Source organism: Chionomys nivalis, chromosome 6 (genome assembly GCF_950005125.1).
Source record: "Chionomys nivalis chromosome 6, mChiNiv1.1, whole genome shotgun sequence".
Taxonomy (NCBI): Eukaryota; Metazoa; Chordata; class Mammalia; order Rodentia; family Cricetidae; genus Chionomys; species Chionomys nivalis.
The window spans coordinates 67107065-67122709 of NC_080091.1; the positions used below are offsets into that span (position 1 = coordinate 67107065).

General features: G+C 42.7%; 1 protein-coding gene across 3 annotated transcripts in view; it reads left to right on the forward strand.

Moving 5' to 3' along the window:
* Wdr19 (WD repeat domain 19) overlaps positions 1–15645 on the forward strand; it is a 64313-nt gene that overhangs the window by 12145 nt on the left and 36523 nt on the right. For all 3 annotated transcript variants that reach the window (XM_057771019.1, XM_057771018.1, XM_057771020.1), the window contains exons 6-14: positions 3531–3646; positions 8394–8474; positions 9905–10017; positions 10281–10454; positions 11678–11748; positions 12183–12355; positions 12443–12557; positions 13336–13442; positions 14227–14349. In XM_057771019.1, the coding sequence (XP_057627002.1) occupies positions 3531–3646; positions 8394–8474; positions 9905–10017; positions 10281–10454; positions 11678–11748; positions 12183–12355; positions 12443–12557; positions 13336–13442; positions 14227–14349 (1073 nt within the window). The remainder of the gene's footprint in view (positions 1–3530; positions 3647–8393; positions 8475–9904; positions 10018–10280; positions 10455–11677; positions 11749–12182; positions 12356–12442; positions 12558–13335; positions 13443–14226; positions 14350–15645) is intronic.

Here is a 15645-nt window from a genome sequence, read left to right on the forward strand (position 1 = left end):
TGAGAAAGAGCAGTGAGTCATTTCAAATGATTTTCACAGATATCTCCTCAGTATTGATTTTATTTTTAATAATGAGAGATAAATAGAAGCATCATTAATCTATTTGAAAGACCAAACTAAAATTTCCTCCCAGATACAAAAGTCAACTTTTTCCATATAAATTTATTTGTTTGTTTATTGTTTTTTTTTTTTTCAAGACAGGGTTTCTTTGTGTAGCCCTGGCTGTCCTGGAACTCGCTCTGTAGACCAGGCTGACTTTGAACTCAGATCTGCCTACCTCTGCCTCCCAAGTGCTAAGATTAAGGTGTCCGCCACCACTGCGCAGCGCCATATAAATTCCTGTATGACTCCAGTAGGCATTTTGTTCCCCGCTTTATCTCTGAGCATGTCCTCCAGTACACTTATAAGCCCCAGAGGTTTTGATACTGGATGCACATGGAAATAGTATGTTATAGCATGATCTCTCATATCAGGCTACCGTATGAACATGATGTTGCTGTGATCTTAGTATTTAATATGAATATGATTCTGCCCACATTCTTGCTTAATAACCATATAAAATGTACCTGAAAGATTCTAATTAATTACCCATCTTAGTGCCTTTGGATAAATATACCATTGCTTCTCTCAAACTTGGTTGGGATTGTGGCTCAGCTCTGTTTACTCTTAGCTTTTTTTAGAGATTTATTTTCTATAGGTATTGATTTCTGTGCACATGAATGTAGATGCCTATGGAGTCTAGAAGTATTGGACCCCTGGAGCTGAAGATACAGGTGTTTGTGAGCCACCTGATGTGGGTGCTGGGAATTGAACCTGGGTCCTCTGGAAGAGCGCAAGTGCTCTTAACCACTGGGCCATCTCTCCAGCCATTCTTCTTAACTGTCTTAAAATCAGGTCACCCCGCTCACAGCTGCTTGATCCACCAGCACTGTTAGAAATCAAATCTGCATCTCGTGGTGTACATTTCCTTTGACTCGACTAGATGCTGGCATTTCTTGCTTCACGGGTTTCTGATATACAGAAATGTCATAATGATAGTTTAATAATGCCAGTCTCCCATTTCAGTCACCAGAGTGCTATAAGTAGGTCAGGTAGTTCTATTAGCTGTTCCTACTGATGCCACGCTTAGCCTGGGTTTCGAGCAGTGTGACAGTGTATAAGAAAAAGGAAGGTTTCTTCCCCTCTCCTTGGTAAAGAAAGGAGTTTATGGACAGGTGGCACAGCAGGTAAAGGCACCTGCAGCCAAGCCTAACAACCTGAGTTCAGTTCCTGTAACCCATGCAGTAAGGGAGAGAGTCACCTCCCAAAGATTGTCCTTTGACCTCCATATGTGTGCTGTTGTGGAAAACACATGCACATATGCACACAACAGAAGGATGGATGGGTGGGTGGGTGGGTGGGTGGGTGGGTGGGTGGGTGGGTGGATGGATGGATAGATAGACAGACAGACATATGTGATTTTGAAAGGTTTTTGTCTTTAGCATCTTTCGGCCTCTCTTCATACAACCCTTTCCCACCCTGATATAGCTGAACCACCTGAGTTCTTTAGTCTGTGATCAACGTGATCTCTCCATCTATAGGCAGGCTCTTCTCTAAATGTGCCCTTCGCTTTTGTGCCCTGCCCTCCTGACTCGAAATGCTCTCTGTGACCTGAGAACTCCTGAATCTGTATCTCTTCAACCCATGGGCTAGACTCACACATGAAGTTCTCACTCTGCATCCTCAGTGCGAGACCCATGTGCACTGCAGATCTAACACCCCCCAAGCCCTCTTGATGGACCAGAAAGTGTCTTAGGTATTCCGTCCAGTCATGCCCAGGTTGCAATCCTGGCTACTGTCATGAGACAGCCTCCTGTTTTCTGTCCAATTTCCTGTATTCTCAACATAATTTGTCTCCTTGTGCCCTGCTGTAGTGCACAGGTGCCCTCTGTGTGCTCACGGGCACGCGTCCTTAGGTCCAACCATCCACAGTGGGAAAATATTCAGGAAACTGAGCACACACAGACATCTGTCTCCTACTGTTCTGTAGTGGTGTGATACAGTAGTGAGGGGATCCCCTTCTTAACACAGTCTCACTAGGGAGCACTCACACTTGTACCCCATTGTTAACATAGATTATACTGTAGTTATCATGGTAACCCTAGTGTTACTGTAGATTATACTGTAGTTATCATAGTAACCCTAGTGTTACTGTAAATTATACTGTAGTTTTCATGGTTAACCCCAGTGTTACTGTAGATTATACTGTAGTTATTGTGGTCACCCCAGTGTTACCTTAGGTTATACTGTAGTTATGTGGTCGCCCCAATGTTACCATAAGTTATACTGTAGTTATGTGGTCACCCCAATGTTACCGTAATTATATGTGGTTATTGTGGTCACCCCAGTGTTACCATAGATTATTCTGTAGTTATCATCGTAATCCCAGTGTTACTGTAGATTATACTGTAGTTATCATGGTAACCTCAGTGTTACTGTAGATTATACTGTAGTTATCGTGGTAACCCCAGTATTACTATAGATTTTACTGTAGTTATCGTGGTAACCCCAGTGTTACTGTAGATTTTACTGTAGTTATCGTGGTAACCCCAGTGTTACCATAGATTTTGCTGTAGTTATCATGGTAACCTCAGTATTACTGTAGATTATACTGTAGTTATCATGGTAACCCCAGTGTTACTGTAGATTATACTGTAGTTATGTGGTCACTCCAATGTTACTGTAGATTATATGTGGTTATTGTGGTCACCCCAGTGTTACCATAGATTATTCTGTAGTTATCATCGTAACCCCAGTGTTACTGTAGATTATACTGTAGTTATCATGGTAACCTCAGTGTTACTGTAGATTTTACTGTAGTTATCGTGGTAACCCTAGTGTTACCATAGATTTTGCTGTAGTTATCATGGTAACCTCAGTATTACTGTAGATTATACTGTAGTTATCATGGTAACCCCAGTGTTACCATAGATTATACTGTAGTTATCATAGTAACCCCAGTGTTACTGTAGATTATACTGTAGTTATCATAGTAACCCCAGTGTTACTGTAGATTATACTGTAGTTATCGTGGTATCCCCGGTGTTACCATAGATTTTACTGTAGTTATCATGGTAACCTCAGTGTTACTGTAGATTATACTGTAGTTATCATGAGCAGTTAAAATTGTGAATGATGTTAGCTTATATCAAGGATTTATGAGACCACAGGCTGAATGGTAGCTTTGGGATTAATTTTCTTAAAATATTACCATTGCAAGTTTGGTTCTATGATAAATCAACATAATTTGTAGAGGAAAACATTGTTCTCTGCTGGGGCCTGTGTATATAATCCAGACAAAACGTTATGTGCCATTATCTTAATTTCTAGCTTCGTGATAGAGCATTTGAAATAAGGTTGCCTAGACACCAGGGGCTTGGACGAGAGTAGAATCCCTCGATTGCTCATTCCCATGGCACATAAGATTAGCATCACAAATCTTTTATTCTTTTGAAAAGTCCATGTGTCTGCAAAAATTGTCTCTTTTTCAGGAAAACATACTAAGAAAATCACATGCGGATGTTGGAATACAGAGAATCTTCTTGCTTTGGGTGGTGAGGATAAAATGATTACCGTTAGTAACCAGGAAGGCGACACAATAAGACAGGTAATACATTGTAGTCCCTGCGTGAGAGGTTCATTTTCCCTTGTAATAAACAGCTTCATATCAAGCTAATGTATCAAATTTTAAGTCACACTGGGTGGTGGTGGCTCACGCCTTTAATCCCAGCACTCGGGAAGCAGAAGCAGGTGGATCTCTGCAAGTTTGAGGCCAACCTGGTCTACAGAGCAAGTTCCAGGATAGCCAGAGCTACACAGAGAAACCCTGTCTTGAAAAAAAGCAAAAAAAAAAAAATCACTTTGTGGAATATGCATATAATTTCATATTTTAAAATATATTATTTTATTCTATGTGTATGAGTACCTGCCCACAGTTATGTGTACATACCACATACATGTCTGGTACCCAGAGAAGTCAAAAGAGGGTGTCAAATTTCCTGGATGATGCAAACAACCATATGGTTTGCAACTGAACCTGGGTCCTCTGCAAGAGCAACAAGTGCTCTTAGCTACTGAGCATCTGCCTCTCCACCCGCTCCAGCCCCCAATCTTTCGTTTTAAATGTGAGAAACTTTTGTCTGTTCCCATGCACCCATACACATGCGCAGCACCCAGATACAAACCAACACTCATACTGTCAGACTTGCATGCGCACACCCAAATCCTTTGTTGTGTATTATTAGGAAATTCTTCTTTAAGATGAATATGTTATCTGTTAAAGGAAATATGTTTTCCCCTTTGGTATTAAATGAATTATTAGTTCTGTGGTTTCAGTGAGTATGTTTGTGGTGAAGTTTTATTTTATGCATGTATGCTGATAAATGTTAAGAACCAGAGGATTCTGGACTCAGAATCAAGCTTCTTATTCTATAGCCAATACCTTTTATTGATATGTCAAATCATTTCCAAAGTAATCCTGACAAGATTTCAATTAAGATGGAATTCTACTACTGTTGAAATTTCCCAGGATTGATTTCATCCTCTGAGGATTGTACTAAGGGAACTTGTGTTGCTGGTAGCTACCTAATATCACCAATGGGAACATTATTTTTTGAACTACTGTCTTTACTTTAGTATTGACTGAAACGTTCTTGGAATATCTGCTTAGGCACATGAATAAACCTTGCTTTGTGCCACATCCACACAATTGGGAATGCCGTGTATTCATCAGTTGCTGCTGTATAACAAAACATCTCAAAATGCAGGCGCTTAAAACATCTGTGTTTCGTGGTTATCGACAAGGAATCCAGATGCAGCTGCTTAGGGTGCCTCTGCCTCGGGGCCTCCCACAAGGCTGTTACTAAGTTCACGTGGCCTTTCATGATCAGCTACCAAATCTTGGTACAGCTTGCAAGCTCTATAGCTCTGGGAGATGGTAAAGATAGGTAAAAATTTAGATTATGATCTTTAAACAACAGAAAACAGCCTGAACAAGACAGAGTGCAGACAGAAGTTATAACGCAGGGTAGGAGTGTGGCTCAGAGGTAGAGCACTTACCCAGCATGCGCAAGGCTCTGTGTCAGGCCTGACCAACACCAAATAAGGAAGGAAACCAGTTGTGACTGAATTATAAGTTCCAAAGCAGAAGGACTACAAGAATATGGCAGTCGGAGTATTGTTTTTGCCTCCGGCTTCCTCACGTAACAATAGAGAAGGCGGCTGCTTACATGGCTGCCAGCTCCCTTCCATCTTAGCGCTGCTATTTCCTAGGATGCGTCCCCATCTGCAAGCTGAGAGCTGGTGCCCGGGGTCGTGTCTGCATTCAGCCCCAGGGAAGGACAGAAGAAATTAGTGAAGGAGCTGACCCCAGTGGGCTGTCCTGAGTTAGTCTACCTAGACGACCAGATGCCCCGGGAAAACTTACCTTAGCGGTTAATGCAGTGTCTGTCATTCTGTGCAAGCAAAGCAGCCTGAGCAGAGGTAAGAGGACGGCCTAGTCCAGGCTGCCCAAGCTACTCAAAGTATGCACTGAGATGCAGATTTATAGTGAACAAGGTGGAAGAAGCGAGTTGGTTCTGTGTCTGGGATACTTAGAACAAGTCAAGCAGAAATGCATGCCTCTGCTATGTTGAGGAGAACCATAGCATCACTAGTGTAGATGTTTTTAAAAGAGCTTTTATTCATTATTACCGTGTGCGCATGCGCACACAAGAAAGGCGGTCAGAAGAACTTTGTGGAGTCAGTTCTCCCCTTCCGCCTTTATGTGGGTTCTGGGGATCAGACTCAGGTCATCAGGCGTAGATGCCCAGCACCTTTTATACACTGAGTCATGCCACTGCCTCTAGCTAGTATAGTTTTTAAGATTCTGGCATTCTAAAAGTAGTTTGCTTTGGCATGATTTCTAGAACCCTTCCAATGAGGAGCAGCCTATTCTGGTGCCCCTTAGAAACGGAAAGGTAGGTATACTATATGTGCTTCCATAGGGGACTTCCCAGTCAGGGGTTGTACATATTTGTTCCTTGAATCATGAATGACCTTAGAATACTTTTTCTACAGAGCATCACAAGAGTTCATTACATCTTGCCAGTATTTGCGTACAAGATCATTGTTTCCACTTTCTAACCTTACGAAGTCTCTGTCCAAAGCTAGACATACACTTACGGTGTCACGTGGTAGGCAAAGCACACACTGCAGGTTTCTATCGCTTCATTCGGTGACTCTGTCCTGGTTCAGAGTCACTCCAGTGTCACTCGTGCTTGGCTTGCCCCCGCCCCGTCCTGCTCAGCTTATACATCAGCTGTGGAGTCTCGAGATCGGTTTGGCTGTTTTGTCTTGGTTTTGCAGTTTCAGGGTTTGAACCTAAGGCCCCATGTGTGCGCGGCAAACGCCCTACCACTGAACCATCCCTAGCCTGCTGTTTTTTGCATTTGAGACAGGGCCTCACTCTGTAGCCCAGGCTAGCCTGGGACTCATTATGTAATCCAGGCTTGTTTTAAACACATGACCATACTTCTGCCTCAGCCTCCTGGAAGTTTTAAATTTAATAATTCTACATTTTGTTTTTAGAAAGTACTTGGTAGTTCTTTTAAAATCCTACTTGAAATGTATTCAAAGGTAATGTATACATGGAAAAATAATTCACAGATGATAATGATGAAACTCGTAATTATGGAATGACAAAGCATTGCTGAGACATTGTTGCTCACCTGTCACACTGACAAAATGATATATGTTGTGACCATGTGTTATAAAACTGTTATAAAACTGTAGATAAAAATGATATACCCCTTCGGGGTGGACATTTGAAAAAACTGTCAAAGCTACATAGGCCACAGCAGCCAACCCCTGCCATTGTTAGAGCCTCGCCGGCAAATGCATCTCCTATAGCACAGAAGTATAGTCTGCTGGACTACAGACACTGGCTGAGCAGTGATGAGCACTTGTTCTTCCAGAAGACCCAGGTTCGATTCCAGCACCCATGTGGCAGCTCCCAACCTTTGATAACTCCTGTTTCATCAGCCTCATGTGACCTGTGAGGGCACCAGGTACACATATGGAGCACAGACATACCTGCAAGCCAAAATCATACCCATAAAATATCTAAAATAAAAAGTGCGGTTTACTGAAACATTTAAAAACCTTTATTATTATTTTTTTTAATATTTATTTATTATGTAGACAACATTCTATCTGTGTGTATGCCTGAAGGCCAGAAGAGGGAGCCAGACCTCTTTACAGATGGTTGTGAGCCACCATATGGTTGCTGGGAATTGGAAGAGCAGGCAATGCTCTTAACCACTGAGCCATCTCTCCAGCCCACCTTTATTATTTTTTAGTTTATTTATTTATTTTACATCCCATCCCTTTCTCATTTTTATGAGTAGCCCTGTGTCTCTTTAAAGTGTTTATTATATAATCTGTCTCACTCCCGCTCTCTCGTGATTGTGTTTTAGGGACTTTTGGTGTCTTGTTCCTCAATGAGTACCGTTCTTTTGAACTTTAAGCTCATTTTCTGCAGGGTTTAATCAGACTTGGAGCATTTGGCCCAAGCCTTCAGGGTATGGTAGGCCCGGCTTCTTCCACCTTTCATATAATTTCCCCCCAGAGGAGCTCCCAGACTGCTCGGTGTATATGCCGGAACTGCAGACTCTAGTGAGGATAGGAGAGGAGGGCGTGGGTTACGTTCTTGTGATGAATGTTGGATTTTCTGACCTGGACCACAGCTAAGAAGCAGATCCCCTGCCGCCCTTCTGTCTCCAGCCACACTGGAAGCTGCAGCTTGAGCACACATGCATGCTGCCTTCAGTGTGGTATTTGCTGCTGATCTCTGTAAATCCTCCCTTGAGCTTAACTTTCCATTTAAGAAAAACACACATTCTGTTTCACCCAGAATTTCTAGGTATTTGGCAGTAGAATTTTAAGGTTCATAATCCAAATTTAGTCATAAATAAAAGCAAGCTTTATGGAGCTTTTGTTTGTTAGTTTGGTTGGTTGAGTTTGGTTTTGGGGTGTTTGTTTTTTCAAGACAGGGTTTCTCTGTGTAGCTGTGAAGACTGTTTTGGATCTTGCTCTGTCCAGGCTGGCCTTGAACTCACAGAGATCTGCTTGCCTCTGCCTCCCAAGTGCTATGATTAAATGCTTGCACCACCACCGCCTAGCAAGCTTCATGTTTTATTAATCATCAGAATCACTCTCTAAGGTTTGTTTGAGAGAGGGAAGGTATTCTGAATTGAACCCAGGGCTTCAGTCATGCCATGCTTGGTATGTGTCCTGTCCCCGAGCTCCACCCTGATGAGAGTGACTTGATTGCTGAGTCTGTGCACAGTGATGATGTCTTACCCCCCCCCCTCCAGACACCGGTGAAATCAGAGCCAAGTGACATCAAGTTCTCCACCAGCAAGACCGATGACCGAATTTCTTCTGCTGAGAACACAGTAAGCATTCCAATTCAAGCCCTCACCCAATCATTCTGGGAGTTTTGCCGTGTATCCAGTTCCGTTTTCTTGGCTGGCTCAGACTTTGATAAGTTATGTTTGTTGTTTCTTAACCAAGATAAGCCTCATCTCTCAGACCTCAAAGTTGTGTTTGCCATTGCGAACTTCCTCCATCCCAGCAGATGAGGACGTTTCCTGTTATGGCTACTGTTGCTGTGTCCATTTCTGTGCTAGAGAAAACACAGAGATTCCTTTAAGAATGGAAACAATAAAGCCAGAGGTGATGGCGCATACCTTTAATCCCAGCACTTGGAAGGCAGAGGCAGGGGATCTCGGAGTTTAAAGCCAGCCTGGTCTATAGAGTGAGTTCTAGGACAGCCAGGGCCACACAGAGAAATGGCTGTCTCAAAAACAAAACAAAAAAAATTTAAAAAAAATGGGAAAATGATTTCTATGTGATTTAAGGTTTTTTTCCACATTCCTGATGGTAAACAGATCATAGCTTGTGCTTCTTTAACATGTACAATTTCCTTGCTGTACTATTATATTCTAGAATCCAGATAATTTTCATAATAAACATAAAAATATGTAAGGTAATTTCATCATTTCCTGAAAGGCTATGTTTTGATTTGATGCTGTTGTAGTTAACATTTTGGAATCCAGGAAATATAGCCAAGTATCTTTTTGTTTTGTTTTTGTTTTTTGTTTTTCGAGACAGGGTTTCTCTGTAGCTTTGGAGCCTGTCCTGGAACTAGCTCTTGTAGACCAGGCTGGCCTTGAACTCACAGAGATCCATCTGCCTCTGCCTCCCAAAGTGCTGGGATTAAAGGCATGCGCCACCACCCGTTGCCAACTATCATCTTTAAAATAAGATAAACACTTTTCTCTCCTGGACATAAAGATCACCTCCAGTGAGAATTATAGTTAGTTCTGATTTTGTGTGGGTAACATAGGGATCCTTTTTCAGGCGTACTCACCTGCAGGTGATAGAAAGTAATGGTAGTTAGCTAGCTTACCTGTAGAAGAGCACACCTATAATCCTCCTGGCTGGCTCATGATAAAATAGCCTCTTAGAATGGAAAATTCTGTACTGCAAAAGTGAATTCAGCTGCAGCAGAACTATACCAGGATCACTTTCCTAAAGAGCACAGTAACTGACGAGAGGTGTAGAGAGTTCAAAAGACATCCACAAAGGCATTGTAGTGTAGCTCAGAGGGATACTGAAAATGCATAAAGCCAGAGACCTTGACAGACTCTCCATCATAAATGCTTTTGGCTATTTTTGTTAGATTTTATACTAATGATAGCATTTAGCACATCCAGCTTTGGCTCACTGTGCTCGTATGGGGTTGGCTGTTTGGACTTGCTCGATAGTCTTCTCGTGAAATTCTGAGTAACTCATTCCACGATCTCCTGATCTCTCCTGGCAGATAAGTGCAGTAGTTGGCAAGAAAATGTTGTTTCTTTTTTATCTGAATGAACCAGATAACCCAGTTGATCTGGAGTTTCAACAAGCCTATGGCAACATCGTCTGCTATAGTTGGTATGTACAAAGAACTAATTATAGAAAAAAAAAGCCAGTGTGTTTTCTTACTGATGCTGTTTGCCTGTCTGTAACATTAAATTGTATGTATGGTATTCTCCTCATTGCAACATTGCAGTCTGATTTCACGTGTAACACCACCCAGCATGTTATCTGATACACAGTAGGGCCTCTGAATTATATTCTATCATATTAAGGGTTTTGCCATTTTGCCCTTGATAGTTCATCTCCTTTTTAATCTTGTGATCACTTGGCTGCTGTAGGTATGGTGATGGCTACATCATGATTGGCTTTTCCCGTGGGACATTTCTGGCCATTTCTACTCACTTTCCAGAAGTTGGGCAAGAGATATTTAAGACTCGTGACCATAAGGATAATCTAACCAGCGTGGCCCTGTCCCAGACTCTGAACAAAGCTGCTACATCTGGAGATAACTGGTTAGTTAGAGTCACATATTTCTGGGAATGTAGGGATGTCTTAGGGTTTCTGTTGCTATGAAGAGACATTATGACCATGCCAAGTCTTATAAAGGAAAACACTTAATTGGGGCTGACTTACAGTTTTAGAAGTTTAGCCCATTATCCTCATGGCAGGAAGCATGGCAGCGTGCAGGCAGACGTGGTGCTGGAGAAGGAGCTGAGAGCGCTACATCTTGACCTGCAGGCAGCTGAAGGAGAGTGAGTCCCACACTGAGTGTAGCTTGAGCATCTGAGACTTCAAAGCCAACCCCCAGGGTAACGCACCTCCTCCATCAAGACCACACCTCCTAATAGTTCCAATTTCTCATGGGCCAAGCATTCATACACATGAATCTGTGGGGGCCATTCCTATTCAAACCACCACAGGAGGATACTCAAGAGAATCAACAGAATTTTGTGGTTGGTGTGCATCTGCCATTCACACTTCCTTGGCTTCTTTTTCATGATACAATGAAAAAATTTAAGTCCCCTGTTTCCCTGCTCATATTCAGATGGTCAGCGCTCATAGTCTCTTGATAATGTATAGTGAAATAGAAGACTGTTTAACAAAGAAAACACCTAAAGGTTTCATGCCTCAGAACAGAAGAATAAAATGGAATATGCTAGAAAATCAGTCTAAAACTAAAATGTGAGTTTGGGATTCCATGGACTGAGCATGCTCCATCTGCTGCTCCTGCTGACCCAGCTGTAAACCAGGGCAGGTGTACAGATTGAAGGGCTTTGAAAATTAAGTAATAGCAGGCCAATCACAGGACGAGACCAGAATTCATGTGCCATAGCTCAGCAGGGAGAACCCCATTTGTCTGCCAGTCTTTCCTAGCCAGTGTTGACAGCAGCCTGAAATCTGAAGTGGGCTCCAGGGCACATCGAGGGCCCATGAAGGGGCTATTCACTGCGAACTGAAGCTGTAGAGACGAGAATGCCTAGCCGGATGAGGGAGGGAAGTGGGAGGAGGGAGGGTCCAGCAGCAGGGCTAGGGGTGGGGGAGAGGGAAGGTCCAGCAGCAGGGCCAGGGGTGGGGGAGAGGGAGGGTCCAGGAGCAGGGGCAGGGGCAGGGGTGGGAAGAGGAGAGGAGAGGGTCCAGCAGCAGGGGTAGCGAGGAGGGTTGATTAAAAACAATGTGCAAAAAATGCCAGAATGAAACTAAATAAAAATAGATGCTCCTTTTTCTTTACTTTCAGTGTAAAAATCCACGATTTAACAGAATTAAGAGACATGTATGCTATAATTAATCTGGATGACGAAAATAAAGGTATTGGTCTTGGCAAAGCTAACTTGTATTTTGTCATTGTAGTTATGGAAAATAACGATTGTTGCATTCTTATGGGCAGAATTAACACCTTTCCGCGAAGCTCCCTAAAATAGGCTCTTTACTTTAGGAACTGTGATAAGCTGTACTACTTGACTAAGAGGTTGTGAATATGCCTGGGTACCACCAGAGGCTTATAGCAAACTTTAATCCCAATTGTACAATGGATGTATACTTTTGTTTGAGTCATAGCAAATGACTCAGTGCCCATATTCTCCTATTAATGTGAATATGGGAAGTAAATAGTGAAATAGCAAGATGATTTAGGAAAGAACACATCTAAAGTTTTTATGCCTATTGCATGAAACTATTTATTTGATTGCATGCCACCGTGTATTGCAGATTTGGACAATGGTTTATTTTGTGCATTGTTTCAGGGTTGGGTACCCTATCCTGGACTGATGATGGCCAGCTGCTAGCACTGTCTACCCAAAGAGGCTCACTCCACGTCTTCCTGACCAAGCTGCCCATCCTTGGGGACGCTTGCCACACAAGGATTGCCTACCTCACCTCCCTCCTTGAGGTCACTGTGGCCAACCTCATTGAAGGAGTATGTAAATCCTACTGTCTGTCCTTCGTTTATGAATTGAAACAGTTTTGGCAGTTGGTTCACTACTGCTACAATCCTGTGTTGTAGGAGCCACCAATCACAGTTTCCGTTGATGTGGAGCCCAACTTTGTCGCCGTGGGTCTCTATCATCTGGCTGTGGGCATGAACAATCGAGCTTGGTTCTATGTCCTTGGTGAAAACGGCAAGTCTAAATCCAAGTGTTGTATTCTCGTATACCATTCTACTTCTGTACTATTTAGAAAGCACTAGAAGTGATTTTTGAGACTGAGTCTTCCATTTATTTTCATCCTGACATCTCTTTCTTAACTTAGATGGCTCTGTTTCCACTCTAAATCCTTTGCATAGTGTCTAGACAGATTGCATTCTTTGCTAGACCCTAGGTTGAATGTCCCTTTCTGCTAAAGGATTGTAGCTACCCTGTGAGCTTGACTTAATCTAGAAGATAAAGCTGCTTTAAAGGGATCATGAAGCTGATGAGACAAAATTAAGCATTTGTGATCTCATTCTGCACAATGGCTCTGTTGAAGCACACCTTAGCCTGGAAGATGCTTAACCAGGGATGTCCATTGCTTCCCATTTTGTTCTTTGAATAATGCTATTTCCATATAAAGGGAACTTGATCGTTCATTGTCTCTTCTATCTATTCTTTTCCCCAGTTCAAAGTCAGATAAAAAGCCCTGAGAAGTGACCCATTAAGTAGAAAACTCCATTCTTGTTACTTAAGGCATGGTTTCTTCTGCTCGTGATTTTATCTACTGTTGTTTTGTTTCTTATGGACCACAAGGGACTCCCAGAGGGTAACTTACATGGCAACTAAGAGTTTCTTTAGAGTGGATAAAACAGGTTTTTGTTCAGAAGATCCTTGCCAAAGTATACATTGAACAATCATTTGTGAGTAAATAGATGCAGTACTTTTACCTATAACTTAATGTGTTTAAATGTTTTTTAAATTGATGCAGTTGTAAAAAAGTTAAAAGATGTGGAATATCTGGGAACGGTAGCCAGCATTTGCCTTCATTCTGACTATGCAGCCGCACTCTTTGAAGGAAAAATCCAGTTACATTTGGTAAGTATAATCCTCCTTTCCCGGAAGCCTAAGTTTGATGTCCCATTATCAGACACTGTGGCTGGGAAGCAAGAATGTAGAGACTAACTAGAAAACCCAGCGTGGGTAAAGGATGAACAAAGTCCTTACCTGGCTGTGTGTGATGTTCAGTTGACTTCCTGAGCCCTGGAAGCCTGGTAAGCACCAAGAGTGCTGCTTACAACATTAACTGTTGTGAGATGATCCCGTTGATAATCTGCATCTAGAAGGAGCTATGAGCACCTAAAGAGCATGCGCTCACTTCTGTGCTTGTTGCATGCGGGGGTCCACCTAACTGTGCCTATTGTTGTTCATGCCAGAGAGACTGGCACCTGTGGGGGCAGGAGTCTAGACCAGGGCATAGCACACATCTGTTTCCAGACTCTGTATTCGGGAGCCAATGAAACTAGCTGATGAACCTTTTGCACATAAGCTTCCCACTAAAAAAGGATGCTCGGGCTGCCCTTTGGGCCAGCTGTTATGTTTTGTGCCTGAGCTGGCATATGGTAGTTTGAGCTTCTAATATGTAGTTGAACTTGGGAAAAAGACACTTCTCCCTAGCTATACACCTTATTTACTCAGATAAATCAAGGAACCTTTAGGGGTCACATCAGATATTTACATTACAATCCATAACAGTAGCAAAATTACAGTTATGAAGTAGGAATGAAGCAACTTTATGATTGGGGTCACCACAACAGGAGGAACTGTATTAAAGGGTTGCTGTGTTAGGAACCTTATTTAGGAACTAATCTTCATATTTTAGATAGAAAATGAAATCTTGGATGCTCAAGAAGAACGTGAGACTCGGCTCTTCCCAGCAGTGGATGATAAGTGCCGGATCTTATGCCACGCCCTAACTAGTGATTTCCTCATCTATGGAACAGATGTACGTATGAGCTTCTGGAACACAGATTCAATACAAATAAAGACGTCTGTGATCAGTTACACACTTATGTAGAACCTAGATGGCTTAATTGGCTAGTATCAGTGCTTGGTGATTTTAAGCAGTTTTGATTACTGTACTGGTTAGTTTTGTGTATCAGCTTAACCCAAGCTAGAGTCATCAGAGGGGGAGAAGCCTCAATTGAGGAAATATCTCTTTGAGATCCAGCTGTAAAGTGTTTTCGCAATTAGTGATCAATGGGGCAGGGCCCAGCACTTGTGGTCCTGGGTTCTCTAAGAAGTCAGGCTGAACAAGCCAGGGGAAGCAACTCAGTAAGCATCACCCCTCCATGGCCTCTGCATTAGCTCCTGCCTCCAGATTCCTGCCCTGCTCATGTTCCTGTTCTGACTTCCTCCAATAAAGAAGTATGATCTGGAAGTGTAAGCCAAATAAACCTTTTCCTCCCCAACTTGCTTTTTATTCATGGTGTTTTGTTGCAGCAACAGAAACCCTAACTAAGAGAACTGCATAATGCAGAGGGTAGACTCTGCAGTCTGATATTTGGGGCTCAGATGTCGCTTCTATGACCTGCTAGCTGTGGACAGCTCTTCCGGCCCCACCTCCCCTCATGGGTGCTAATGTAATCTCCTTTTTACATACTGTTACATTCGTTTGCTAAACCTTGGTCTAAATTTGATCTCTTGGGTGTTTGTGTTTTATCTGCATGTTATGTTTGTGTACCACATATGTGCTTGGTGCTCTCTGACGCCAGTAAAGGCTGTCAGATCCCCTGGAGTTTCATGTAGTTGGAAGCCACGGCTGGTTCTGGGAATTTGACTCAGGTCCGCTGAGAGCAGCCAGTGGTTTAACTGCTGACAATCTCTCCAGCTCTGTTGTACTACAGTTTTAGTTTTGGGGGGGTTGGTTTTGTTTTGTGAGGTGGGGTCTCACTGTGTAGCCCTTGCTGGCCTGGAACATTCAAGTAAAGTAAGATGGCCTTGAACCACAGAAATCCACCTGCCTCTGCCCATGCTGGCATCAAAGGCGTGGCCTACTGGTTTCTTGTTTATATGGTGCCTTTACCTAGTCTTGGTATCAGGGCAATACTGACCTCAGAAAACGAGTTAGTCATCTTCAACTTTCTGGAGGCATTTATTAGAATTGAGTAAATACTTTTCCCTTCCATGTTTTGTAGATTTCACCAGGGAAGGCTGGCAGGCTGCTCAGTACGTCCTGGGCAGTTGATTTGGCTTGACTCTACTTTTTCCATAGACGAGTAGGGAGACAGCAAGTGCCAGG